The sequence below is a fragment of the Panthera tigris genome, chromosome A3, assembly GCF_018350195.1.
Source record: "Panthera tigris isolate Pti1 chromosome A3, P.tigris_Pti1_mat1.1, whole genome shotgun sequence".
NCBI classification, from domain to species: domain Eukaryota; kingdom Metazoa; phylum Chordata; class Mammalia; order Carnivora; family Felidae; genus Panthera; species Panthera tigris.
Window position 1 is genome coordinate 89,952,504 of NC_056662.1, and position 27,445 is coordinate 89,979,948.

General features: G+C 51.6%; 1 protein-coding gene across 7 annotated transcripts in view; it reads right to left on the reverse strand.

Moving 5' to 3' along the window:
* Positions 1–2,476: 2,476 nt before the first annotated feature.
* Positions 2,477–27,445, reverse strand: part of DCTN1 (dynactin subunit 1) — a 30,967-nt gene continuing 5,998 nt past the window's right edge. For 2 of the 7 annotated variants that reach the window (XM_042981770.1, XM_042981774.1), the window contains exons 2-30: positions 19,044–19,289; positions 18,710–18,788; positions 18,475–18,509; positions 13,995–14,015; positions 12,556–12,747; positions 12,010–12,207; positions 11,656–11,860; positions 11,501–11,579; positions 11,220–11,379; positions 11,006–11,110; positions 10,640–10,831; positions 10,435–10,551; positions 10,053–10,205; positions 9,296–9,456; positions 9,024–9,192; positions 8,678–8,746; positions 8,375–8,437; positions 8,110–8,259; positions 7,785–7,946; positions 7,570–7,701; positions 7,224–7,349; positions 6,827–6,969; positions 6,372–6,538; positions 4,955–4,969; positions 4,612–4,745; positions 4,310–4,496; positions 3,973–4,052; positions 3,374–3,463; positions 2,477–2,976 (exon numbers count right to left, since the gene is read on the reverse strand). In XM_042981770.1, the coding sequence (XP_042837704.1) occupies positions 2,839–2,976; positions 3,374–3,463; positions 3,973–4,052; positions 4,310–4,496; positions 4,612–4,745; positions 4,955–4,969; positions 6,372–6,538; positions 6,827–6,969; positions 7,224–7,349; positions 7,570–7,701; positions 7,785–7,946; positions 8,110–8,259; positions 8,375–8,437; positions 8,678–8,746; positions 9,024–9,192; positions 9,296–9,456; positions 10,053–10,205; positions 10,435–10,551; positions 10,640–10,831; positions 11,006–11,110; positions 11,220–11,379; positions 11,501–11,579; positions 11,656–11,860; positions 12,010–12,207; positions 12,556–12,747; positions 13,995–14,015; positions 18,475–18,509; positions 18,710–18,788; positions 19,044–19,271 (3,750 nt within the window). In that variant the 5' untranslated portion in view covers positions 19,272–19,289 and the 3' untranslated portion in view covers positions 2,477–2,838. Of the gene's footprint in view, positions 2,977–3,373; positions 3,464–3,972; positions 4,053–4,309; positions 4,497–4,611; positions 4,746–4,954; positions 4,970–6,371; positions 6,539–6,826; positions 6,970–7,223; positions 7,350–7,569; positions 7,702–7,784; positions 7,947–8,109; positions 8,260–8,374; positions 8,438–8,677; positions 8,747–9,023; positions 9,193–9,295; positions 9,457–10,052; positions 10,206–10,434; positions 10,552–10,639; positions 10,832–11,005; positions 11,111–11,219; positions 11,380–11,500; positions 11,580–11,655; positions 11,861–12,009; positions 12,208–12,555; positions 12,748–13,994; positions 14,016–15,393; positions 15,847–18,474; positions 18,510–18,709; positions 18,789–19,043; positions 19,290–27,445 lie in introns of those variants that run through there. The other 5 variants (XM_042981772.1, XM_042981771.1, XM_042981773.1 and 2 more) reach the window with 5 other exon arrangements.

The following is a 27,445-nucleotide window of genomic DNA, read 5'->3' on the forward strand; positions in this document are numbered from 1 at the left end:
CAGCTTATAAGAGGAAGAGCTGGAATATGAGCCTTATTCTTACTTCACAAAGCTGCTATGTTGGGGAAATTGATGTTGACCCTAGGAATCTGCCCAAGAGCCCCAAAAAGAGAGGGGTTCCTAGGTGACAAAATTGAGACTGTTTATACCCTGCCCCTGCCAATCGCCAGCCAGTCTGCCTGGTTCTCATGGCACAACTGGGAGTTGAGTGGATGCATCAAAGGAGGTTCTTCCCATGCTGTGCTCCATCCTTGGTACAGGGTGCCTCACTAGGCTTCTCTATCCCATCATCACATCCCAGTTTCCAGAAACCTCTTGGGCCCCATGAGGAGCTCCCATTACCATCTGTAGTGATGCTTGCATCAGCTTCCACGATTGAACACTGGGACACAGTGCACACATGCTGCTCTCTCCCCTTTCTTGCCACCATGCCCCAGTTTCTGCTCCCTCTATCCCACCAAGACTGCTCTGGTCAGTTCATCAGGCATCTAAGAATCAGGTGCTACTTTCCAGAATGCAGCCCACAGGACCTCTGAGCTGTATCAGAGCCTGCTGACTACCTCTCCTCCTTGGCCTTGTGACACTTCCTCTGGGGACCTTTCTCCAATGGATGCTCCCTTGAGCTCCACTGCAGGCTCTGTAACACTCAGGACTGCCCCGGGCTCTTGCCTCCCCCTGCCCTGGACACTCTCCTCGGGTGACTTGAGGCCTCACCTCATTTCCAGGCCTTCAGTTGCTTGCTCTGCCTTGACCAAGTCCTTTGGGCCAGTGCCTTTCTGCTCACCTCACTACTTCAGGACTTGGATGGCTGCAGGGCATGGTATCCGGCTTTCCTGGTGGCCAAGTAATGCAATCCCAGCAAGTGAGGGAGGGAAAACTTGGAGCAACAAAAGAAGACAGGAGGAAGAGGAGGTGAATCTGCTCTCCATCCTTACATCAATCCCAATGGAATGTTCCAGCTGGGCACAGTGTTTCTCAACAGTCTATCCAGAGACGGTACACACAGGCAAGGGGTTAGCTGTGTCTTTGTGAAGCAGCGGCCAACTCCTAAAAACATACCTCATTTCTTTTTCTTCCCTGCCTAGCTTCCCTCAATCCTCTTCCTCCATCTCAGTGCTTGGGGATTGCAGCTGCCTTAAGCACTAGCACTTCAGCTTTGCCTCCGCCTCGATTTTCTGAGGAACCTGAACTAAGACACTACACCTCATCCAAATCTCCAACCACCACTGACACAGCTCGTTCCCCTATCTGTATCTCCAACCTAGACTTCCCTAAGCTCCAGACCCAGCTGGCTCCAACTGCCAATGGCCATCTGCACTCGGGCATTCTCACAAGCACCTCAAACTCATTTTCGAAATGAAACTCACAGTTCTCTTCCCCAAATGTGTACTCTTCTCCTGTGTTTGGGGGGATGAAGAAATAAAAGACATCTTGTTGGAACTCTGTTTGTCTAAAGTGAGTGACAGATGGGTTAACTAACGATTACAATGGAAAGAGAGGCTTCCTGGCATAAAGCACTGTTGCAGGTGCGTGTACTGGGGAAGAGAAGAAAGCCTGCCATGCACCAGGCACGGTGCTAGAAGCCCATGTGCAGTATCTCATTTAGCCTTCACAGCAACCCTGTAAGGTATCATTCTTTCCATGCTGTGATTCAGAAACAGACTAAAGATTAGAAACCTTGCCAAGTAACAAAACAACTAAATCCAAGCACACCTGGAAAAAAGGTTCATAGTCTCTGCTCCGTCCAGAAGAGGAGCACCTAACAAGCAACAGGAATTGGGAGATTCCCTAAGGTGGCAATGTCAGAGTGGTCTTAATACATGAACAGGATGTCAGCTGAGGCAGGATGGGGGCAGGGAGGTGGAGCAGAGGGCAGGAGGGGGGCTAGCATTCTGAGCAGTGGAAAGGAGTCTGAGAGAGCACAGGGTGGCAAAGAAACTGTAGGGATTCACTAAGGCTAGACCACAAGGCACATGTGGACAAGTACCCCCACAAGAGGATGGAGAGGTGGGCAGGACCCAAATCACAGACAGCCTATTCTAGTAGGTGTGCTATTCTAGTGAATTCAAATTTTATACTCTAGGTACTTAGAGAAACTGTTTCAGGGTTTTATCTAAATTTTGCATTTTAGTTGGAAGAATCATTTCACGATTTAAAGCAAGGAATAACATGGCCCAGTTTGCATCTGGAAAGGTCCCTCTGCCGTCAACAGGAACTGGTTGAGAGACACATGGAGGTTGGGTAGCTGAGCCTAAGTCCCAGCTCTCCTAACTGAAGATGAACTTAGGTGCCAAACCCTTGGTCCAGCCCTTTCCCCCTTGTTCACAGTAACTTATTGCACGTGAACATTCTATCGTTTGAGAGGCTGTGCCTCTCAAATTTGGCACAGCCAAAGCCTCCTCAGCATCCCTTCTTCTCCACTCCCACTCTGAGCTGAAAGGCCCAAGTCCCACTCCCAACAACACACAGAAAGCACTGAAGCAGAAGTTGCTTTAATCAAGGGGTGAAGTCCTCTATCGGGGGACCTCACTGAACCTTTGGTGGTGGGGTCTCAGCCTACCCCCCACATGCCCTGAGGCCCCTCAGGAAGGAGGGAGCAGCTGAACAGCAAATTCTGGCAGAGGCCAGGGAATGGAAATAGGGGAACCCAAGTCGAGGGGCAGGAGCAGGGCACTGACTGGCAGAAGTGAAGCTGAGTAGGGCAGGAACAGCTGTACACACACGGTTCTACAATGCGGACTAACTGAGGTGGCTGTGCATCAGGCAGAGTGGCACCAGGAGGGCTGAGGGTAGAAGTGGATGGGGCAAGGGGTGGGTGTGGGAGAGGAGAAGGAGCACTTAGGAGATGAGGCGACCATGAAGCTGGTGCAGCTGCTCCTGGGTCAGCACCAGCCGGTGTCGCTGTCCAAGGCCAGCTGCGCACGAGAAGGTCACTTTGCCCATGTAGACAGTGTCGTCCTGCTGCTCCTCCTTGGCCTGGGAGTTGGCAAGGGGAAGAGGTCACCTGAGCTGTGTGCCACTCACAAGGCCTCTGAGCATGGAGACTAAGGCAGTCCCTGTGAGATAGGCTTTGAGGATCCTAAACTATGGTGACCACATATTTCAAATCAGAATTGAGGTACATAGTCTGACAAGGGAGTTTTGAGTCTCTCCTGGTGTCAAAAATCATAGATGTTTAACTGCTAAAATACTGAATTTCTGGAAGCACTGCAAGCACTCTTGAGTCCCTTATAAGTAAGACTTGGCCAGGCAACTCATGTTGTGTAGTTGTTGGACCTGAGACCCCAAAGCCCTCTTCATATTCTGGAGGAGAGGGGAAGGACCCGCGTGAACCCTCAATACTGCCCATCCTCCCCCCGATGCTCCCTCTTACCCTGAGGAAGGCTGATGAAGGGAAAGTGGCAAAGTCAGTGGGGACTGTGGCTCCAGGGCGCTGAGATACGGTCTCCTTAAGGACCTCATCCTGGCAAGGAGTGGAACAAGGGTTCATTGAGGGGACCCCCACAGGCTAGCCCAGTATCTCCCTGGCTTCACAGGGACACTAATATCAGGGGGCAGGGACCTGGTCCTCTCTGTCATCATACTTTTGCTCTCACCGCCAACCCCATCCAATATCCTTACTTTACAGATCCTTATCCTTTAAGGTCCAACTCAGATTCTACAGCCCCTGGGAAGCCATCCGCAACCATTCTACCCCACAGTGATCTCAGCACTGAAGAAGCTGCACCCAAACCACACACTCTTAAGATGATCCTAGCTCAACCCATTTTGTTGATGAGAATCTGTCTTCTGTCTGCACCGAGACAGTGAGCTTCCAAAGCAGGAACCCCACCTTGCCCTCTACCTCTTATCACAGGGCTGGGCTCAGAGGAAATATGGGAGTGCCTGTGGAAACAAATGTGCTAAGGATTCCACCAGGGAACACTATGAAGCAAACTCTGTAGACTGAGGAAGGGCAGGGTCTGAGCTAACCTTGAGTTTCTCGATGGTGTCACTTAAGGACTTGAGCTGAGCCACCTGCTCCAGGAGCTGGGCCGACGGGCTCTTGGCAGCTGTGGGGAGGGAAGGCTAGTGAGGCCCACCAAGGCCCAAGCAGGCAGCTGTACTGGATTAAGAGTCAGAAAGTGAAGATACTAGACCTTCTCATGGAGCAGGTACGTAATGGGTGAATCAAGCAAATTGAACACTGAGGCCAAAAAGCAATGCCAGGAAGAGCCTCTACAGTATGGCAGCTGCCTGGGTAGGGGTTACAGCCCTGGGGCAAAGGGAGGGGGTATATTATTAATCTCAGGGGTTGGTGGCTCCATACCAGGGCTGGTACGAGTGATATCTACTACGTGGGTGTGCGTGCTCAGTTGATTCAACGTCTCCAACAGCTGGCTGGTCTTACGATACAGCGCTCCAGCTGTTAGCTCACTATCAGGGCCCTCATGGGGTGAGAGCTTTGCCACATGCAGGGGGCGCAGGGCTGCTAAGGACGCCTTCATCTGGGCTCCCTGTGAAGGAAAGAAGAGGAATGGCAGTGAGAGGTGACAGAAGGCCCTGCCATCTATCATCAATGGGGCAGGGGGGGCTCCACCTGCACCCCAGTCCTCCTTGTGAACAACTCACCTTGAGGATGCTATTCTCATGCTGTAACTGGGAGATATGTAGCCTCATGGCAGAGATCTGCTGCAGCAGCAGGGGTGAATCCTTCACCAGCCCAGGGCCTGCAACAGACCCTGGAGCCTGCCCAGGGGTGCCTCCTGTGTGTACCAAGACAAATGCCATCAGCTCCAAGTGGAGAGGGCTGAAGATGGGCCCCATCTCCACTCAACCCCTCTCCTTATCCACTCCCACCTCCAGTCCTGCTTGCTCCCAAGGGGGGAGCCTTATCCTGCTCCCCCAGGCTGGTAACCCCCACCAGGGTGGGTTCCCACAGCCCCGGTAACCCCCCACCAGGGCGGGTCTCTACCTCGCTGCTGTTCTTCTGTGATCGGAATAGCCCATGGGGGAGCAGGAAGAGAGGAGAGAGGAGTTAGACAATTTGGGGCTAAGGGGTCACACCAGAGGAATGCTGGTCACAACCTACAGGGAAACCCTAATCACTCCTCCTCTAATAAGACCCTGCCTCTGCCCTCTGCATCTGGGGTATGAGCAAATACGTGTGAAGGAAAGATAAGAAAGAGGAATAAGGCCATGAGACGGGGTGCAGAGCATAAGGAAGAACAGCAGTGGGGGTGTGCGTGGAGGAAGCACTTGGGGCATGTGGCGTTCCAGCCTCCCTGCCTCATATTCCATCTCCAAGAAGGGCAGAGGGGATGCTCCCAAGACCCTGAGATGTCTGCACCCTAGTTTCCCACAGCAGCAAAGCTGAAGTTGAAGAAGCAGCCACATTCCTGCTCCTTGGGTTCCCCACTGTTCTGAGGCAAAAGACACTCTTTTTGGTGGGAAATTTTGTAAGTCTGAACCGGTATGTTTAAAAAGCCTGTGCCAAAACAACACAACTTGGTAACTTCTGGAGACCCCTTCCCCAAAGAACAAGAGCCCACTGTACCACAGGAGTCCAAAGTCAACAAGGTACTTGGTCACCTCCCAAGATCAAGAGGCACCAGTGAGGGGGGCTTTGATGAGAACAAGACCCTGGGTGAGGCCAGGTGACAAGACAGGCATAGCAGGGGAGCGCTAGAGATCTTGAGGGCTTTAGGGCAAGAAGTCTGTCTTCTGGAGGTAAGAAACTGAAAAACTATAGAGCAGATGAGAACTAACATGGCAGTAGCCACCTCCATGATCCAGGAAAACTGGGGAGCCTGGGCCCAATAACCAGAAAAACTCCAGGTAAGGAGCCCTGACCACACTGGAGACCAGGCAGAGGTCAGTACACAAGCCCCAAGTGGGAGAAGTCAGCAAGGGGACAGACAACCACACCATGGAGTAAAGCCATGTGAATTCAGTAGGGGGAAATGCAAAGTGTAAGCAGAGGAGCAATCGAGTGCAGGAACCAGGCATGGCTGGATACGGCAGCAGAGTCAGCCCAATCTGCTGCAGGCTGATGACCCTCTGGGATATAGGGCTGGGACAGAAAGGCCAGACTGCAGGTCCAAAAGGGACATATGCTACAGTCTAACTGTTATGGTAATTCTGAGGTCCACTGACAAGTTGGTAATGGCCCACCTTGATCAGGGCTGGGGGAGCGGCGGGGGGTGGAAACCTCTGCACATATCTTCAGGAGAAGTAAAAACTTGGTGAAAAACTGCCAGAGTGAAACTGGGCGAGCACATTCCTGGCTGAACGTCCAGTAAGAGACGGGTAGAAGTCAAACTGAGGCCAAGGACAGGAGGGAGGCCATTCAATCTCCTCTGCACCAATGGTGCCTGTCCCACTGCACTCACCACCAGCAATGCCAGAGACCAGGGTAGCAATACCCGAGGGAGGGGGCCCCCGGAGCCCCTCAATCGTGCGCTTCGACTGGCTGTTCAGCCGCTGCTTTAGCTCTGCCTTCTCTGCCTCTAGCTGGTCAATGTCAGCCTGGAGTGCATCCATCGTCTCCTCAAACTCTCTGTGAAAAAGAAATCCGGGCTTAGGCAATGCCCTTTCCCCAGAGCCCCGTCCCCATTTCTCAGTCCAGACAGGTCCTTGGAGTAGCCCTGCTGGTGAGGAGCCAGGAGCAGCACATGATATGACTGGGGTGACACAATGGTGTTGGCAGTGGGGAAAGGAGATGGCATCCGCTCCCCTGGGGAGAGTCTCACTCTGATAGGGCCTGGATAGGGGGATGAGTTAGGAGGGAGACTGGCTGGCAGAGTGGAGGGGTGGAATAAGCAAGGGCCCAGGGAAGGTGCCTGACTTCTCCTTCTTCCGCAGCAGTGCCTGGGTCTCCTCCAGGCGAGTCTGGACTTTCTCGATGCGCTCATCTGCATCCTTGGCAGCACTGTCCAGCTTCTTCTCCAAGAGGCTTAGGCGCACGTTGGCCTCACTTAGTTCCTCCCCCTGGCGAAGGTCAGAGTGTCCAGTTCCCTTACACCCTCCTTTACATCCTCCCAGGGCCCCCAGGGACCTGTGACAGAGCACGAACCAGAAAGCTCCTAAAGGCCCACAGCTGTTCCCCACACTGATACAGGCGCCACTTCTCCCCTCAACCCTCAACCGGTCTCAGCCCCAGGAGATCCCCAACACTCAGTGCTGACCTGTACCTCAGCATACTTCCCAGTCCCCTAGCTCCTGAGCCTACCCTACACCCTCACCTTGATTTTGAGTGACTTCTTCAACTCCTTGATAACTGTCTCTCTATCTTCAAGCTTCAAGCCCAGGCCTTCAGCATCAGTGATCTCTGCACGAAGGGCTGCAGCCCGCAGCTCAACTGGGGGAGGCTAGGGGTCAAGCGAGAGCAGAGGCAGGGGTAGTGAGAGGAGGTCACCAACATTCTCCTTCCAGAGAGAGCTGGGCACAGGGAAAACCTTGCCTTCTAAGCAGGGCGGTGCCCTCTGGATTCCCCGCTCCCGCCTCCCAGTCCTTCCACAACCAGCAGCAGCTCTGCCAAGTCCTGTTCCCCTGAGCCCCCGAAGCCCCTCCACAGAGCTCCCCACCCACCTTGCTGGGGGGCCGCTCTGCATCATACTCTCCCTCCTGCATGGCCGTGGCCAGTTTGTTCATGGTACTGATGAGGATGTTGCTCGACTGGCGCAGACACTCATAGGGGCTGCTGGAGGGGGTACCGTAGATCTACAGGAGCCGAGGGCAGTAGTGAAAATCTCACACTGGCCATATCACTCCCCCACCATGTCTGCCCTGCCGTCCAGGCCTACCTGCTCGCTTGCTTTGAAAGCCAGCTCCTCCAGGGCAGCCACAGGCAGTCCCTCGTTCTCTGCCAGTGGGGCAATGAGCTGGGCGGCAGCAGCTGCCACCTCCTGCAGCACAGCCACCACCCACGTCAAGTGTTTCCTGCAGTCTAGGAGTGTGTCGGACACCTGTGCAACAGCCCAGAGTCAGGAGCCCACCCGGAGTCCAGCACCACAGTTCCCAGTTACCTTAAAACCATTCTTGTTCCCTGACCAGATCCAGATCTTGACACTCTAAGCCCTTCCTGGTTCTACTCAGCTTCCTTTCCTTCCCCCCATCGCTGCCCTAAACCTGTGGTCCAAAGGCCAGTGCAGCTGGGATCCCAGGAGCATCTGTCCCTGGCATTCGCCTTCGGATCTTCTTGCAGAACTGGCGGATGTCACTACATGATGTTTCCAGGTCCCGGAGCAGGAGGGCAATATCTGAAGCCTCCTGTCCACCCTACTCAGAGAATATGAAACGGACGGGGAACCAAGTCAGCATTAGGGCTGGAGGTGAGGAGGCAGGGGTTAACAAGGAGGAGGAGGAGGTCCAAGAGATCAAACTGTGCTCTCACCTGCAAGAAGGCACGCAGCCGTCCCACCTCTACGCTCATGCAGTCAAGGGCACTCTGGGTGAACTGTAAGGATAGATGCATGTGGTTGTCAGCCCCCAACAGGAGCCCTTCTGCACCATCACCATCCATCTCTAAGAAGTCCCCACCCTCCACTGACCCCCATAAAGATGTTCGTTCTCTGGCTTCCCTGATCTGACCTTGTTCCAGTCTTATGTGACACCTCTTGAGGGCCAGATCTCTTGATCTGATGTCCTCCATTTCTGATATCTACAGGGGGCTCAACCACTGGCCCAGAACCTTTACCTTAATGTGGTCAGCCAGCTGCATGGTACTGTCCTCGGGCTGTTCAGCAAGATGGATACTGTACAGATGCTGAGGGGAAATGACAGAGCAACAGGCAATCTTTAGGTCTTGGAAGGACGGAGAATTCTTCCCAAACTGTAAATGGAGCCCCAGTCATCATGGGACTCCAGAGGTACAGGAGAATCTGAAACCCCCAGGGAACTGGATCCTCAGGCAAGCTCCTCTAAGAGCAAGTCAAGCCATAGGCAGCCAGCTGGGGACAGACAACCTTGGCTATGCTGCCAACAGCCCTACCAGGAAAAACCTTCCCTCCCTCCTATGCCAAGCCTGAACTCTTGCCCCAGACCTGGTAGTACTTGATGGCCTTAGTGAGAGGCTCTACGTTGACAGTCTCATCCAGCTGATCCTTGTGTAGCAGCTCAATGAGGAAATCCAAGGAGCGCTCGTGGGCACTCATCTCAGGGTAGAGGCTGCCAACCTTCTTATACACGTCCACATTGCACTGAGAGAGGGCGCTAGAGACCAGAGAAGGGTCCTCTGAGGCCAAGGCCTGCCAGGCAATGTCGGTTCTATCCAATCTCAGCCTGCGGCCCTAGAGTGGGGCCAGGGATCACTTACTGCTCATAGCGGTGGAGTGTGGCCTGCAATAGACTCAGTGAGTACACCAGCCCAGCAGCAAAGCTGAGCTGCTCCCCTGCAGCTCCTCGGAGCCCAGGCCTCTCTGAACAGTTTTCGCTTAGTTCAAACTTCTCCTGGGCCTGCTTCCGGATCAGCTCTGCCTGTGGGAAGAAGCACCAGGGACCTGGGGCTCAGAGAAGAGGATAGAGAACACAGACTCGGGAATACAGGACACAAAACTGAGCAACTACGTCGGGAGCATGGACACACGTGGAGGAGAAAAGCAGAAACGGCTCTTAGATAGTCAGGGAGTCTCACACAGGGAAAAGATAATGATGTGATTACCGGTGGTTATGAGGATTTGGAATGTGGAGCCAGTGGGCCCAAGCTCTTTCCTGCCTTAAAGCTACTGCTGCTCCTGCTACCCTTTTACCTGAATTCTATCCTGACAATTATTCCCCCACTAGTTCCTAGTCATCTTCTGGGTCTCAGCTCAAATGTTACTCCTTCAGTGACACCACCCCATCTAAATCAGAGCCCAGACCATGCTCTCTCAAAGAAGCTACCTCCTCATCAAAACCCACCATCTGTAATACACATTCCTCTGCGACTTTGTTGACTATATTCCTCCACTACATCATAAACTCTTTATGAGCAGGGATGCTGGCTGCTATCTTCGCTCAGCATCCTCAATGCCCGTCACACAGCAAGTTCAACAGATTCCTGTTGAACATGTGATTAGATTGATTGGCCATACCTTGCAAATGAGACGAGGCATGAGCAGCAGCACCAGGACACAGTCATGGTCCCCACCTGGCCGAAGGAAGCTGTCTGGCATGAAGGCTGTAAGCAGGGACATGTGACGGTTGGCCTGGGCCACCTCCATCTGCCTCAATTCCATCTCAATTGCCTGTGAGGTGGACAGGGAAGCAGGCTCTCAGCCAGGCTGGAAAGAGTCTCAGAGCCACCATGCTTTGCTCCACCAGGTCCCCTGCTTCAGGAGTCTTCCAAACCACCACACAAAGCACCCCCTCCTCCAGCAACCTGAAGTCCAGAACCCCACTCCAGATCAGCCTACGGCCACACCCAGGCTGGATGCCCCAACACTCCCCACTCTCTGGTCTATCCATTTTCTTGACCTTGGCATGAGCCTTAGTCTCAGCAAACTTGATTTTAAAGTCAAAAGTCTCCGGGGGTGGCTGCTGCTGCCTCTCCACAGATGCTTCTTGCTGGTTTGTCAGTTCCCGATTCACATCCTGGGGGCAGAGACAGACAATGAGGCACAGCTGGGGCAGGAGGGAGCCCTGGGCAATCATGAGTGGACAGCAGGGGGTACGGAGGCACCTGAAGGTGGGCGGTCAGCTGGCGGTACTTCTTGATGGTTTGCTGGTAGTCTGCAACAGTCTCCTGGGCTGCTTCTACACGCTTCTGGGCCTCCCGAACCCTCGCGCCCGCCATGTCCAGCTGCTCCCGCAGCTCCAGTTCTGTCTCGCGCGCATTCTCCTGCAGCTCATCGTTCATCTCATTCATCGCTTCCTGGAAGATGCCAAGGCAGTAGAGGCAAAGGAAAAGCAGAGTCAGAGTAGAAGGTCAGGGTGGGGCCACTCACCGCACACCCTGCTCAAAGGGGTCATGTGTCAGTCCCTCTTTCAGCAAGCGTCTTCCAAACACCCTCCATCGGGGTGGGAAATCTGGGGTCTGTTCTCTTACCAAGTCCCCCACGGTCTCTCTCAACTCTCGCACTTTCTCTTCTAGATTCAAGTTCCGGTCTGTTAGCATCTCCACCATCTCCTCAGCACCCAGAGCAGCATCCACCTGTGTTACATGGAGGGAACAGAGAAAAGGGCTGCTGAAAGGTGCCTAGAAAAAAGAGGCACCAACCTTGGAGAGGGGTCCTCTGGGCCAGAGGCTGGGGTCCCCAGACCTGCTCCTTGAGCTCATCGATGGTGCTCTCCGCCTGGCTCAGCTCTTCCTGCAGACGCTCCCGCTGTTGCCTCACAACTTCCAGCTCTTGGTTCTTCTTTTCCATGAGCTTCTGGAGTTTCACATGCTCCTGCTTCTCCGAGGAAGAAAGATCCCGCATCCTATGGGGAAGCAGGGAGGGAGAAGGGAGAAAGTGTGTGTCCACATCACTGGCAATGGGCGCTATGATACGTTTGGGGACAGGAGAGTGAGCTCCGGAGCCAAGCAGGGAGGGGATCCTACCTCACCAGGGCATCCTTTAGGCGGGCATTCTGCTCCTCGAGCTGCTTGAGCTGATAACTGGACGCTGCCCCATCTGAGCCTGGGGAAGACCATTAACACTTTCAGACATAGTTCTAACCCCACCATTTGGCCCCCAGCAGCTCCTGGCCCCTTACCCTTCTCTTCAATCTCAGCCTTGAGGATCTCTAAGTCAGTGGTGAGCTCATCCACACGTTCTTTCAATGCTTCCACCTCCTGCTGCAGGGACTCAGCCCGCTCTTCAGCCATCTCCTTGTCCAGAGTGGCCATCTCGATGGCATCAGCAGTGTCAGCCATCTCCTCCATGTAACGTTCCTTCGCCTCCAGTGCCTCTTTGGCTTCCTAAGGAGGAGTGGAGGTTGGTGGGAGTGCAAGCAGAGAGATGCCTCATGTGCCCCTTCTCACTGGATGTTCTAGGCTCTGGCCCAGTTACTGGTACAGTGGCTTGGGTTCCAAGCTCCCCAGCCAGCCCCTTTCACCCCAAGTCCCACCTTCCGCGCCTCCTTGAGGCGTCGTTGCAGGTCCGCCTGCTGCTCCTGCATTTTGCTCTTCCATTCCTGCACCTGCTCCAGCTGGATCTTATGTTTCTCCAGCTCTTTTAGCTTTGCCTTGTCTTCTGCCCGTTTCAACCGCAGGGTCTCCAGTTTCTCCTCCAGATCCCGTACCTGGGCCCTCAGCCCCTCCTCCTCCTACAAAGGAGAAACCCCTCAGTGAGTGCACAGCCTCCCCCTCCTCCCACCAAGGTTGAGCTGGAGCAAAGGGACAAGACTGTATGCAAACACCATTCTAGAGCCCCAGGGTCAAAAGCAAGTGGCATATAAACATCTGAGAAAAGACCAATGCATAAGGGGCAAGTGTGGAAGAAGGAGAGAAAGAAAGGGTAGCCAAATCAATGACAGGCTAACCATATGCTATGTCCCCACCCTGCTGATCCAAATTCTGGGTCTCCCCCAACCCTGGAAAATTTCCAAGATCCTTCCCAGGGTCATAGGCCCCCTCTGTATCTTGGTTTTGTTCACTCCAACCCCAGTCCTTACCTTGGAGGGGGAAGGCAATGGGGGTGCTGCTCCAGGAGAGGTGAGAGCCGGTGTGGGGATGATGGGTGCTGCCAGGGGAGTCTGAGCTGGGGTGCTGGGCTCACTGCTGCTCAGCTCACCTGCTGATGCTGAGCCAGAGGGGCCCAGGGAGCTACTGGCCCCAGCCACCCCAGTACTGGCTGGGCGGGTGGGCTATTCAGAGAGGGCAGGGGCAGACCAGAAAAAGAACAGGGGTGGTGAGAGACACAATATGAGAATATGTTAAGGAAAGGAGACAGAGAAGGAAAAAGACAGTGAGAGAGAATATCAAAGCACAGTGAGAACAGAGAAGGAAAGTGAAGGAGAGAGGAAAAATGACAAAGTCAGAAATGGTGACAAAGGACGGGGGAGGCACAGGAGGCAGGCAGAGGGGAGAGGGAGGAAGTGATAGAAGAAGACATAAGATTATAATGCTCCTCCCTTGGCACTGACCCCACATTCCTCCCAGCTCTGGCACTACCCACTTACAGCAGAATCCCTTACTCCCCAGACCTCCCCTCTATGACCCAGTTGTGATCATTCTGGCAATTTCCAAATACTCCCAGTCCTATCATTGCTCTGGGCCTGTACCCTCTTCCCCCAGGAAGAAAAAGTACCCCAATGTCATTCCCAGAGCAAAAGAACAAACTGGAGTTTGTTCTCTAACTTCCATGTTCCCAGAGAATTCTGGGCTAGGAGTGCAGGTACCAAGCTCTGTATCCCACTCTTTGGAAGTTGAGCTGATTCTCCCTCCCTTGGTCTACTTTAGGGGACCCTGCAGGTAAAAGGGCCAGACTGAAAGTTGTACTCCTAGGCTCCCCCTTGAAACACGGTCAGTACAGCCAACCTTCTGTCATCTCCCTCCCCCCAAGACAGAGGGGCTCTAATCAGGCAGTATCTACCCAGGCCCTGTGGGGCTGAGGCAGAGGAGCTCTCTGAAGCCCCAGGCCCTGGAGCAGACAGGCCTGTCCAGTGCTCTCCCTTGAAGTACTGAGCCCTGAAGCATTCCTGGTGGGCTGACATTCAGAGACCACATGCTACCCACAGACACCCCCAGCTCTTTATCCCCTGACGTTGACACTGCCAAGTTCTTTACCTTTTTTCCAACTTCTACCCCCATTCATGCATCAAAACTGGTCAAAATGCCCTTTTTGAAGAAAGCCAGCCCTGATTAACCACAACCACTCTCATATCTCTTTTGCATTCAGGCTACTGGCCCATACACTCTCCTGAGAAGTCATTTTTGCAGGAGAGGCCTGTCACTACCCTCAGTCCCCTCACTCCTCTGAAAAAGAGAACCCAGGATGCACCGTGACCAACTTCTACTTGCTCATACACATGCCCACACACATGCACATGCCTGAAATGTGTGTCTACACTCAGCAGTGGCTTGTACAGAGGCTTTTTTTTTTTTCTCTCACCTTGGGCCGCCGAGTTGTGGTCTGGACAGGCAACAGGAGCCAGAGGAGAAGTAGTCAGGAAAGAAAGGATAATGGCAGAAAGACAGCAGAAGGGACAGCAATGAGAGCAGAAGAAGTACCAGGAATGGGGCTACAGTTAGCTGCTTACCCACTCCCATCCCCACCCCGTCCTTTTTTCCCCTCCAGTGAATTACCTTGTTCCCACGCCAAGAACTCGGAACTCCTGTTCCCCCATTGGCTCCTTGTCCCACTTATGCCCAACCCTTGCAGACCTCACCCCTTTGAACATCCTGGATATCCCAGAAATCCCCGTCTCCTAGGCTAAGCCACAGGAGACCAAAGGCAGCAGCTGGTAGAGGTCCCCAGAGATTAGTCCTTCTGGCACTCCAGCCCAGAGCCAGAGGCCCCACCCACCCACCACTCCCAAGGACTTTCCCAGGTCAGCCCTTTCCTTTAAGTGCTAGACTCTACAGAAGACTCCCTAGAAATACTGTGTGACCAGAGTGATGCTAGAAGTCCAGAAGTGAGGGATACGACCCCAGCAGAGGGGATCAGGCCCCTAAGGCAGCCATCCTCTCTACCCTACCCCATTCCCCAGGGCCAGATCCTGCAGCAGTCTCCATCCCTAGGGCAGAGGGCTCAGGTGACAGAACCATGAATACTGCATTAACCAGAAGCCCAGAGCTCAGCAAAGTAACCCCACCCAGCTGCAAGAAAGGACATGGAGGTGGGCAGCAGCATAAATAAACTACTGCCCTAAACTAAAACACATGATTAATCTTGACTCCCAAATTATGTTCTTGCTACCCAGAGTCTCATAGCTCCAGCAAAGATAGATTTGGCCTAGACCCTGCTTCTAGGAGACGTTGAGTCCAAGGAGGCCAACGCCCACCCCTCCTACCCTGAGTTTAGCCTCCATAGCTGAGGGTCAAAAACCTCCAGGGTCCCCATCCCACCCTGGGAAAGCCCCTTAATACACACCCTGGTGGGGGAGGGATGCTGGGAGTACAACCAAGAGGCATCCTAGCAAAGGATAAGGGTGAGGTAGTCCTGCTAAAGACATGAAGACATAGGGACCTGCTTCCCAAATCCTCTCGCAGGAAACTCCCAGAGGCAGTTTGCAGCAAAAGCTGCCTGAACCCCACGGTTGTGAGGCTACTGGGTACAAGGCCCAGAACACACTCAGTCAGAGGCCAAATCAGGCAGAGCAGGGAGCAAATTTCCAGCGTGTGGGGCATGGCAGTGACACACACCTCTCCCTGCCCCCCACCTTCAACCCCACCCTCCTCCCCCAACCAGGTAGACAGATGAAGTCAATCAGCCCCCACCCCCACCCCAGCAGCCTGCTGCCACCATCGCCCTGGCAACCCGGCAGCAGGACCAGAGCAAGCAAGAGTACCTTTCGGGCTGTCGGTGCCTGTCTCATCATTGCAGAAAACCAAAGAAAGCCAGGAGAGGAAAGAGAAGGAGGGACAGAGGAGGATGGACAAACACACAGAGGAAGGACAGACGAAGGGAGGGAGGGAAAAAGACCGAACAGAGGGAAAGGCGGCGGAGACAGGAGATTAGTGCATCAAATCCCAACAATGCAGCCTCAGCTTCTCTGCCGGACTGCTTCCCAGCCTGCAAATGGCTGTGGCTCAGACGCAGAAGCCCCCGCAGGTGCGCAGTGGGTCAGCCTGGCTCCGGCAGGCACCGGAGAGGCGCCAGGCCCAGTTCACCAGCTAAGGCTGATGGCAGCCTCAGTGGCCGCAGCACCGGCTCCACCTGACGTCATGCACCCACCCTCCTCTGATCCGTGGGGGTGGAGCCACTGCTCCACGGTCACCTAGCAACCGCCAGGCTCTGCTGGCTCCTCCTCCCCCACATGACTGGATAAAGTCCTGCGCAGAACCCGCCCTGCTTCTTCTTCCAAAGAACAGGTTCTGATTCTTCCCTCCCCATCCCTCCCCCACCCCATCCCCAAGAGTCTGCTCCAAGAAACTGGGCTAGGGGCCATCCCAGAAATGGTACTCTCTGGGGCCAGGGCATGACTGGGCAGGGACATGGAGCCTCATTGCTCCCTCAGCCTCTTTCATATACTTCCCTCTGCCCACAGCCCATCAACTCCACTTGTCTTTTACACACACAAGACAACGCCCTTACCCAGAACACCCCTCCTGTGACAGCATCCGCTCTGAGGGGCAACAATGACACTAAGAAACCCTGGGGAATATTCAGCAGTAGCTCTAATGACAGTTTGGCTCCTATCCCAACCCTCCCCTGGTTGAAGGGGGATTAAAGCCTGTCTCTAAAGGCCTTCCAGAAGGGAGTGGACACCTTTTAGAGACATCTGGGTTCTCTTCTGCCCTCCCCTTCAAAGTTCCTTTGTTTTTGGTTCTAGTGCTAGCTCTCCATTCCCCACAGGGTGAGAGCAGGGCCCTGGGCTAAGTGGTCTGCTATGAGAGGACCACTGGAGAGGAAGATCTGGCTACGGACTTGACTATTTGACTGGCACGTCGCACCAGGAGCAAAGAAGGCCCCGCATCCCAGCACAGGCAGTCTATGCTGGGCTTTGCCACATTTCCCCAGGCAGCTGCCAAAACCCCAGCATTCAGACATGACTCAGGCCCCGCCCAGGTCAGGTCAGCCTGTGATGAGAACTCCTCCAACGATATCAGACTGCAGGTCCATGCTCTTCTCTATTCAGGGGCCTGAAGCAAGATGGGAGCCCCAACAGGAGACAAAAACCAAGGGAAGAAGCCACTGTTCTATGACCTTGTAACTGGTCCAGCATCCTTTACAGCATGATTTTCCTTCTCACATCTCCACTCCCACCTGAGCCAGGACCTCAGAGCAAGTACCAGTATGTGGTCTCTTCCGTGGCAAGACTCCAAAATGAGGACCCACTAACAACCAGGAATTGAAAAGATGTTTTCCTCTCCCCACCCACTGCCCCGATCCAGTAGCTCTCCATGCAGGTCATAAGGGCCTGAGACCATTGGCGACAAGGAAATCACAGAACCATACATACAGCACAGTACATACAGGTCAGACAGGCACAAGCACGTCAGAGATAGCCCGGGCACAAGCCCAAGGCAGGGGCTGGTGTGAGGAAGTGGTCATGGCAGCGACTTAGGAGTTCAAAAGAGTCTGGGGGTGGCACAGTTGAGCCCCATTCAGTGATGGCTGATGAAAGTCTGCAAGGGCTGGGCCTCAAGCACACCACCAGAGGAAGGAAGAGGCAGGGAAAGACTAGTGGAGCAGTGTGAGGGTGGGCATCCACGGCAGTGCCCACCCAGAGGGAGGCACATGGACTATCAGGCTTTCCAACTCAGGACTGTTCTCCCTGGCCTCCTGCCTCCTTGCCCAATCATCTCACCTGGTACTTTCACCTAGCCTCCCAGTGTTTCCTCCCACTGCCCCCAAACTTGAGCTGAAAACCCAGTAATGTAGTCCAGTAAATGCTGTACTCCATGCTGCTGCTTTACATTCACAGTCAAATGTTTGGAGTGTCTGATGAGAAGTCCTAAGGCAGTGGGGAGAGGGGCAAATAGGTGCAGAAATCATCTCTAATGAGTGCCATCTGAGCCTGGTACTGAGCCTGATGTCCCTGCATCCCTCAAAGGAACTCTGAAAGCCAAGGCTGCCATTTCCTCTGGCCATCCCAGCCCCAAGGTCACACACACATGCATGCAGCAGCCCAAGGACATGCAGGACAGCTGGGGAGGAGGCTCATGGCCCTCACCCACCCAGTCACAAATAGTAAACACACCACCTTCTTAGGCTTCAGTCCCCGCTGCATGAGGAGTAGGAAAGGGCAGAGTTAGAGAACAAACGCCACAGTGTGACTAGCTGGCCAGACATCCTGGGTGTAGGTGTTAAGACCAACTCAGGTACACACAGGTAAAGGGGGAAGTCAGGTCACTGCCAAGTCCTGGTAAGTGAGATGAGGGGTCCCTCAAGGATCAGATTCCAGGCTGTCCACACCCTGGCCCAGAGAAAGTGGAGAATCTGAATCCCCACCCTCATATACCCTGCGCAGAGCAGTGCAGGAGAATTAGAACAGGCCCTCTGCATACAGCCTAAAATAGGCAGCAGTAGGCACAGCTCCTTACCATTCGTTTGCAAACAGGAGGACTCCTTCTTCCTCTAGTTCTCACCTTACCCCTACCCTCTGTCCTTTTAGAGCCTGGCAGCCTTGGGTACCATAAGACAGGAAGTTGGCAACAACACTACTAGGGTCAGACCTATCTTCCCTATCACTCCTAGCCTCGGCCCCTTTTGACTCTAAACATCTGGGCCCTAACAGTTTTTCCATGCTACCACCTTTACCCCTAAAGCAGCAGCTCATACCCAGAAAGCTTCCAGGGAGGTTGGAGACTGGAAGGCTAACTCCGTTTACTCACCTACTATTTCTATCTATCTAGCATTAGTCTCCCTCCTCTCTTTCTCCTTCCCCTCTTTCTATTACTCCCCACTCCTACCCCCAACCACTCACCAGTTTGCTGGTCTTCGCAGCTGAGTCAGTTCCCTCTGTAGGAAGCAAACAGAAACAAAGCATGTGTTTGTATATGGGGGTAGGGGCAGAGATCATTGTGGTGGGGTAGAAGAGATGTAACAAGGGAGTATGGTGGGGATGGAGAAATCTCAGGATCCACTGTGGCCCTGTATTCTGGGAAGAAGTCCTGAGGACTCCTGGATGTGAAAAAGCAATTTAACTGGGTGGCTGTTACCTCTTTTGAGGACCTTTGAGGCAGAAGAATCAGGTGTCTCTGGGGAAGTAGTATCTGCTCCATCTTCAAATACCTGGATCTGAGGCCACAGAACAAACTCAATATAGCCAGATCAGCGATGGCTGCAATATGGGCCCCTCTCCCGACCCCAAGTGAGCCTGGGGTACAGGGCAACTTCCATAAGGATGGATCTCTAATTTTCCCTCCCCCACTACCTCCCATTCTCTCAACCAGAGACTTACACTCATGCCCAGAAAAAGGGAGCACCAACACAAAAGCCACCCAAGCAACAGAGTATGTACACATGCATACACCCAGAGCAGGGTGTAAGTACCTGGGATTGGCGCACAAAGATACCATGCCCTTCATCACAAGTGAAGTACTTCCTGCCTTGGACAGTTCCATCATTCTTGCCCTTTGCTTCGTCCAGGATCACGCCTACCCATTTGCCAGTGGCAAAGAGTGTGGCTCCAACATAGGCCACAGTGCCTCGATGGCCTTTTCCAATCACCTCTACACGGGAGCCCACTCGCAAAGGTCGGGCGCTTGCCTCGGCACTCATTCTGCTGCCACTGGGCGTCTGAAAGAAAGACACATGCAAATATATGCAGTTAAAGGCCTCACATCAAGGATATCATCCTAATGCATCCTAAGTAAGGTCTGGACAAGATCCTGGACTGAAAAAGGACAAGAAGTCACTTTCCTGAACCCCATTCTCAGGGTGAAGTGGACCCCAAATTCCCTTTTGAAAAATACCAGTGATATGTTCTAAGGCTTCTCCAAACTCCTCTGGAATCTGCCAGAATTTTTAGGAGTTTATATTTAAATTTTATAACAAATCAGAACTCAATGACAGATCTGTGAATGTCACCACATGGCTTCTTTCTCAGGAGCACTGCCCCCAAGCAGGAGAGTAAAGCTCAAGCGAATAACTCAGTTTAGACCAGGCTCTCCAAGCCCAATACCCTGACTCAGGTGCCTAAGTTGGGAAGACAGGTGATTCATGGGTTACTCCCACACAGAATCCTGTTCCACTCCCCACTGTTGTCTGTGTTCCCTGTGGTCAAACAGCTCTTAGGTCTCTCACTCTCAAAGGCACACAACTGTGCCTCCCTCCAGCCCTGACTCCCAGCCCCCACCCCATCCACACACCCACCATGACATTCCTAGATACTTCACCACAGCCCATTCAACCTTTTAATTCCCTTCTCCCTGGCCCAAGCCATGCCCTATCAACTCTACCCCAAGCTCAGGAGATCCTTCCCCCAGCTATGTTGCTACAAAAAGAAAAACAAAGGCCAGGTAAATCAGATATCTTAGATCTGACCTGCACTGTCTCCCAGACTCTGCCAGTGGTCCAAATGGATAGCTTATTATCCCGTGGATGGACAAGGCAAAGGAATAGACTAAACATTGTCCTTCAGAAGTTCTCAGCTTCTGACACACCCGTGATGACAGGACACAACATGAAATTAGGTCCCAAAGAGGCCCATGGTTTAGAAGAAAATCACACCTAAGCCATTTTTAGCAACAGCAGCTCCATGAACCAAGGGCCTTGCAGCAAACAGATGAATGAGGCATGAGAAAGTGACTCCCTGGTCCTAAAGATTCCACAGGGCTCCCCTTGATGCTCCCACTTGGCTTCAGAAGGGAGCTCTGCCAGAGTCTGTCACTCCCTGAATCCCTTCCCCAAAGAGCTCATCTAGGAAGATAAGGATATAGTTCCCAGGGGCTTTAGGACCCCAAATCACACCTAGCACAGCAGAGTGGCTCTCATGGATCTGACGATAAAAAGAACTGACAGTGACATCAGGGCTAGCCCCACACTCAAGAGACTCCCCCAACCTCCCAATCCTAACAAGCCTCTCAGATCCAGGTGGACACAATAGTGGGTACAGATTCAATCTCAACCAGAAGAAAGAAAAAGCAAGTGACAAACAACAAAGCAGTTCTAAAGAAAGGCGTCACTGTAAGGCCATTCCAACCCACCAACCCCATTCAGAGCCCCAAGATAGTCCAATCCCCTCAGGAACCTCTGGCTAGAGGTCCAATTAAGAGTCAAAGGTCAGGCCTTGCCACTCCCCACTGAGGGCCCAACTCTGGGAGGGGAGGCCTGTCCAGCCTAGCACCATCACTCCCTGCTGCGAGTGGCCCCAGTCTAGCTCCAGCCTGTCTCCCCAGCCCCCACAGCTGTGTCCACAGGCACCCAGGCCTTCTCCAGCAGCCCTCCCAGGGCCATCCCAATAAGGACCACTTACCCGGCTGTACATATGCCTCTTGCTCTGGGCCATGCTGCTCACCCGGCCTCTACCCCCTCCCCCAGTGGGCCAAAGACAGAGAGAAAAGGCAGAAACCTAGACAGGAGGGTCAGGGCTCCAGGCCCTCATGGACAGACACAGAAGCCGTCAGGCACGGCCCTCCCCAGTCCATGGACCTCACTCGGTGGCCTACCGGGGTAGGGGTGGGGGCAGAGATGGGGGTTGAGGAGCAAGTCCTCTCTGCTGCCTGATGATTCCTGAACCCAGAGACACCGAATCCTGCTTGCCAGCTGATGAGTCTCACTCTGCGCTAGTGCTGCTCTAGACTTGTCAGGAACCGTGCTTGCATCTGGGTCCTAGTGCCCCCCTGCTTCACCTGGCCCAGACAAGCAGGGCAGGGACTAAGGGGCTAGGCCCCCACCACGGAACCTCAGCAGTCACCTCTAGAGTAAACTGGGAGCACAGCCCTGGTGGGTCCTCCTAGTCTTCACCCCTCAGCATCACTGACACCCCCCCCCAACACCTCCCCCTACAATGTGCCTCAGCAGGACCACAAGCATCAAGTGACACTTCAAAAAGATCAGCTACCAGCAGGCCTCCACACAGCCAAAATAAGGGTCTCTTACTCCCTATCTGGAGCTCTTCTCTCTCCCTCCTTTTTCTAAACTCTGAACTCAGGACCCAAACCCATATAATTATAGAGTCTGGATTTCAATCTCACACTGGGCCAAAGGAGCCAGGCCCTGCCCACCACCCAGCAAAGGAAGGGCAGTAATGGAGATAATTTCATACACACAGAAAAGCAAGTCAAGTACCTCAGTCCTCCCCACACTGAAAAAGGTTACCATACCCTCCCTCCCTTCTGGTCATTATAAAGGGACACGCTTGAACTCTAAGACTATCAGGTTCAACTGGATGAGTAAGAGCAGAGAGCTCCACATGCCCCCTACAGCACAAGGCCCAATCTACCTCAACTACCTGCCCCTTACACTCTTGGCCTTGCTTTCTAGGCATCTCCTTAACAGAAAAAAATGAGATGTTTATTTTCTATAGTTCACAAAATTTCTTTAATAAGCATGTATTACTTTTATAATTGAAAATGTTTAATTTAACAAGATTAAGTATTCCAGTGAGAAGTCTCCAGAGGGCTATGTCATAATACCACTTCATTCATTTACCCATCTAACATGGCCTAGGAACCGACAAACCAGAGTCTCCGCCCCTAAGCACTCAAGGCTGGTCTGGGGTCTGCCCTATATAGCTCCACTATGTGCAGAGTGGATCTAGATTCCCTGGGCCTAGGGATACTTGTCTTCTCTGCACTGGTCTTCACAGGCCGAACAGAATCTTCCTCCACTCCACCCTCTTTCTAAGGCAGGCCAAAAAGCCCAACAGTAGAATGACAGTCAACAGTTAGATATATGGCCCCAAAACACCTCTTCACATCTTCAATCCTGGCCAGACCCCCATAGGAAACCATTTCTTTCCTCCCCTGCAAAATTTCCATGTTTGCCCTCTTCTTCCCTAGTCACATTTACCCAGGTAGGCAGAGCCATGCAGCTCCTTGCAGCCTGGACTTCGCATGTTCAGAGCACTTTACAGCCTACAGAGCACCGTAAAAAACACAAGTTTTAGTACCATGGTTAAGAGTACTTTTCTAGACTCAAGCTGCTTATGTCCAATTCTTGGCTTTACCCCCTGGGAACTGCGTAAACTTGGTCCAGTTACTTAACATCTCTGTGTTTCAATTTCCTTATCTGTCATTTGGGAGCAAAGAACATATCTCAGAGAGCTGTTGTGAGGATTAGCCAAGATAATCCATGTAAAACATTTAAGGCATTGCCTGGCATTTAGTAAGTACTCAACAAAAGTCAGCTAATAACAATGTTGTTATCCTCATATTTGTAAATCACAGTAACTCCACAGAAAGGCAGGCCTGGGACAGTGCTAACAAGGAAACTGAGGCTTAGAGAGCTAAGTAACTTCCCTAAAGTTACACACAAGGTGAGGAATGGAGCCAAAACTGGAACCAAAGCCTGAACTGGAACCCTCTGCACTTTCCACTAGCCTCACTGTTTACCACATGTATCTCTAGGCTTCTTCCAAGGGCGTGCTCCTCCTCTAGACCATACTGTCTTCCAAAATACAGGAGAACTCATATCTAAAAATGACCTCATAACTCACCAACCATACAAGTGTATATATAGTCACCTAACTTCTTGGAGGCTGTTTCTTCTATAAAATGGGAATATCAGCTGCCATCTCTACATTAATGTTATGAGGCTCAAATAAGGGACAGCACATAAAAGTGCTTTGTAAAAAGTACAGAAGCTGTAGAAATGCAAAAAAAATCAGCTGACATAATGTAGTATATAAATCTAAAAATAAAATATCTAGGCAATGTTATAATTATAGGAATTACAGACAAACAATAGGTGAATTAAAAAGAAAAGGGGTACCTGACTATGCCTTGTTTTGTTTTGTTCTGGATATGTGGAAAGGCCTACAAACACTGTAAGTTGTAAACACACTTTGAGTAGGGACAGAATAGCTTTGCTTGACTAGGAAATATTAAAGTAGACTAGTTTGGCTGAAGTAAAGAATTCTAGATGAGTTCCTCTATCAAACTATAAGCCTTTTAAAGCATAGCCCACAGGGGCCCTGGATGGCACAGTCAGTGTATCCTGATCTTGACTCAGGTAATGATCTCAGTTTGTGAGTTCGAGCCTCACATCGGGCTCTGTGCTGATGGCACGGAGCCTGCTTGGGATTGTCTCTCCTTCTCTCTGCCCCTCACCCGCTGGTGTTTTCTCTCTCTAAATAAATAAACTTAAAAAAAATAATAAAAAAAGCATAGCCCACAACTTTTTGTCTCTGTGATCCCATCACCATTAGCTCATGGAGCCAAATGTTTATTGAATAAATAAACACATCAATGTTGAGATATACTAGTAGGTTAAGTATGGATAGTCAGGGAGCTTAACATTCAGGTAGAGAAAGATAACTCCATCTCCATGATCTAATAACAACAAGTGTGTCTTCTTCCTGAGCAGGAGACTGGCATAATGAAAACTATTTTACAAAGATCAAACTGGAAGCAGAACAGGCTGGAGTGGAGGCAGGAGCAACTTGGTAAAGACAGGATAACAGCAAGGAGGTTGCTGCATAATGAGCAATGGGTGAGGAGGGTCTGAACTCAAGCAGGAGAGGACAGAAACCAATTCAGAGGATGTACAAAGACGCCCTGAGAAGGTCCTGGGATAGATCACACATGGGGAAAGAGGCGGAGGGCCTGCACAGCTCGAGAGACAGACAGACCTGCACACAGCTTTGGTTCTCCTATTTCCTCATCTGTACGACTCTGGTCAAGATATTGAACTTTCTGAGCCCCAGTTACCTCATCTGAAAAAAGGGGGAAATGATACCTACCTCACAGAGATGTTGTGAGGATTAAAGATTGAAGTAAAGCATTTAGCACAGTGCCTGGCACAGATTAGATGCTCAACAAAATGCAGATGTTGTCTTCATCATTAGTGAGAAGATACATCAATAATGACTTACACACAGTAAGAACTTAAATGCTGCATGAATAAATGAATGGATGGATGAATGAATGCACAAAAATGAAAATGAATGAACCCAGGAGCTTTCAAGCATGAGTACTAGAAGAATGATAATCGAAAACAGTAAGAGAATTGGGAGGAACCGGGAAGGGAAATGGAACATGTTAGGGGAGAGAAGATAAGTCTTTTCTTAGGGCCTTCTCTGGAACAAACGTAACTGCACGCAGACACGTTATTTCACTATCTCCTTCCAAAATGAACTTGTGATGCCAACAAAACAGATTCCAGTATCTCTATATCCTACAGGTGATGGAACTGAGTCTCAGAAGTCAAAGGACTCTCCTGAGTCTCATGGCCAGAAAATGACAGGGCGGCACACTTGACTAGCTGTACGGACAGGTGATCCTTTCATAGCACCACTGGGCTCCATCCCATGTCACACAGAATAATTCTGAGTTACGTGTTCCCTCAGCCAGAGATGAGACAGATACACCCTGGATTTCTAATCCATTTTTCTCCCCAGTGATATTATATACTGTTAAAATATCTAGGAAAATGGGAAGAGAGGAGGGGAAAATCTATGTCTGATAAATAGATAACCAATGATCTTAGAGATTATTTCAGAAAATGACAGGAAAATGAGTAGACTGTTAAGAATTAAGAAGGAACAAGTAAGAAGGAAAAGCCTTTTTGGCGCCCAGCCTGCACCATTTCTACCTCGCTTTTACTAGCACCCCAGCATCCTTTGAGCCCTTGACCTCCTCTTGTCTCATCTCAATTAACCTTGATCTTGAACTAACTGAACTGTCTCATTTCCCTCATCCCACTCATAGAGGAAGTGGTCTGAGTCCCAGGCAGTCTGAGAGCAAGGTTCACACACCTGAACTGAATTGTATCAGGCACTGGGCAGTTTGTAAGTTTGGTTACAAAGATAAACACAAATTGGGGTGCCTGGGTGGCTCAGTTGGTTAAGCGTCTGACTTTGGCTCAGGTCATGATCTCACAGTCCATGAGTTTGAGCCCCGCGTCGGGCTCTGTGCTAACAGCTCAGAGCTTGGAGCCTGCTTTGGATTCTGTGTCTCCCTCTCTCTCTGCCCCTCCCCTGCTCATGCTCTCTGTCTCAAAAATAAATAAAAAACATTAAAAAAAAAAACAACAAAGATTAACACAATGGTAACCAACAAGATTCAGATTTTCTTCAGACTAGGATAAAACTGTATATCTCTGAAAGCACTAGTAAGGAAGGGATAAGTACTGATGTAAGTCCCTCAGGAATCAGGAAAAAAAGAGCTGTCTGCTCACTGAGTGTCAGGGGGTATGGAAGGATGGGACTAGGAGGGTGGAAGGCTGGATTCCAGACACACACAGGAACCCAGAAATTAGACACACACAAAGCCCATTGCTCTTCGGTCTGACTCGTATCTGCTTTACAGATCTCATACAGATAGGACTTAAACCCTAAATGGACTTTTTAAACTTTTATTTATTTATTTTGGGAGGGAGAGAGGGACAGGGAGAGGGAGAAAGCGAGCAGAGGAGGGACAGAGAGAGAGGGAAAAAGAGAATCCCAAGCAGGCTCCACGCTGTCAGCACAGAGCCCGATGTGGAGCTCAAACTCACAAACCACGAGATTATGACTTGAGCCGAAAACAAGCACTGGACACTCAACCAACTGAGCCATCCAGGCACCGCCTAAATGACTTTCTTTACCTCTCCAGCTCCTTATTATCCCAGAAATGTCTACAGCCCACTCCCAATCTGAATGCAGCTTGACTTCTTCCCAAAGTATCCCCTTCCTCCAAGAATACCCAAAGACTACCAGGCCCGCCTCCAGAGGGTTCAGACCCTGAAGAGTCAGGGAGGAAAGCTATACAATATGCCTCACTTATCCTCAATAAAGGAACTTTTGCAGGAAGGTAACAGGTACTTGAGTGCAGCCCCCAGCCCCATACTCAAGAACTACAACCTTCCCAGTGCTAGCAGGAGTCCTACTTAACAGCCTGTTTGAAGTTCCTGCCGGTTCCTCCCCATGAATCAACTGCAAATCTCTGGCACTAGGACCCTGCAGACAGGGAACCCTGAGCCTGCGCTCTAAAGAGAGAGATGCACCATTTCACAACTTCAGCAAAAGCCAAGGCAGCCAACAAAGCCACAGCCACCTTGGCTGTGCTTGGACTCTGCCTTTTGGGCAGCTCACCAGCCACTCCCCAGAAGCAGAGCATTCTGTCCTTTCTTTTTAAATCCACGTCATCATTTGATCATAATGGAAATCAATCTCCTCAAGTCACCACGCAAAGGCGTATCCATAGCAACCACAAGAGGAAGGACACGGAAATGATGCTCCAGTGGCTGCAGCAGAAAAAGGTAAGCCTGTTTCTCTTCCATTCGTGCTATCCCACCATTCTCCCCCTTCACTCAAGCGCATCTTACCTGCAAATTCTATCACACTAAAGGGGATAACATAAAAGGCGAGTGTTAATAATCTATGCTATTATGTAAGGTTATATAGGTCTGTCTACTCCCATATGTGGCAGAAAAAAAAGTCTCTTTTTCTGGTTGATGGAGACAATTCTCTTTTACATATTCACTGTCTCAGGTGACAGAATCTCTGCCTGCAATACCTGTCAAATCACTATCAGTTACTTGTCTTTCTAGTCAGGATGCTACTCTCATTCCAGGATTTCAGAGTTTCCCACCTATTTGTAAAAGGCCAGTGGCAACACTGACCCCACTTCCCTGCCCACCCATGCCACAGTCGTGCTCAAACACTGGCCAGGTAAGACTTGCTCTTAGCAGCCCGAGACTCTAGCCCCTCTAGGTCCAGAAAACTGGGGGCTGGGATTAAATTTCTGCCTTCTCTGGTGCCTAAGAGGAAGGAATGCCATTTCAGCAGAGGTAAGAGACTCATCAAATAT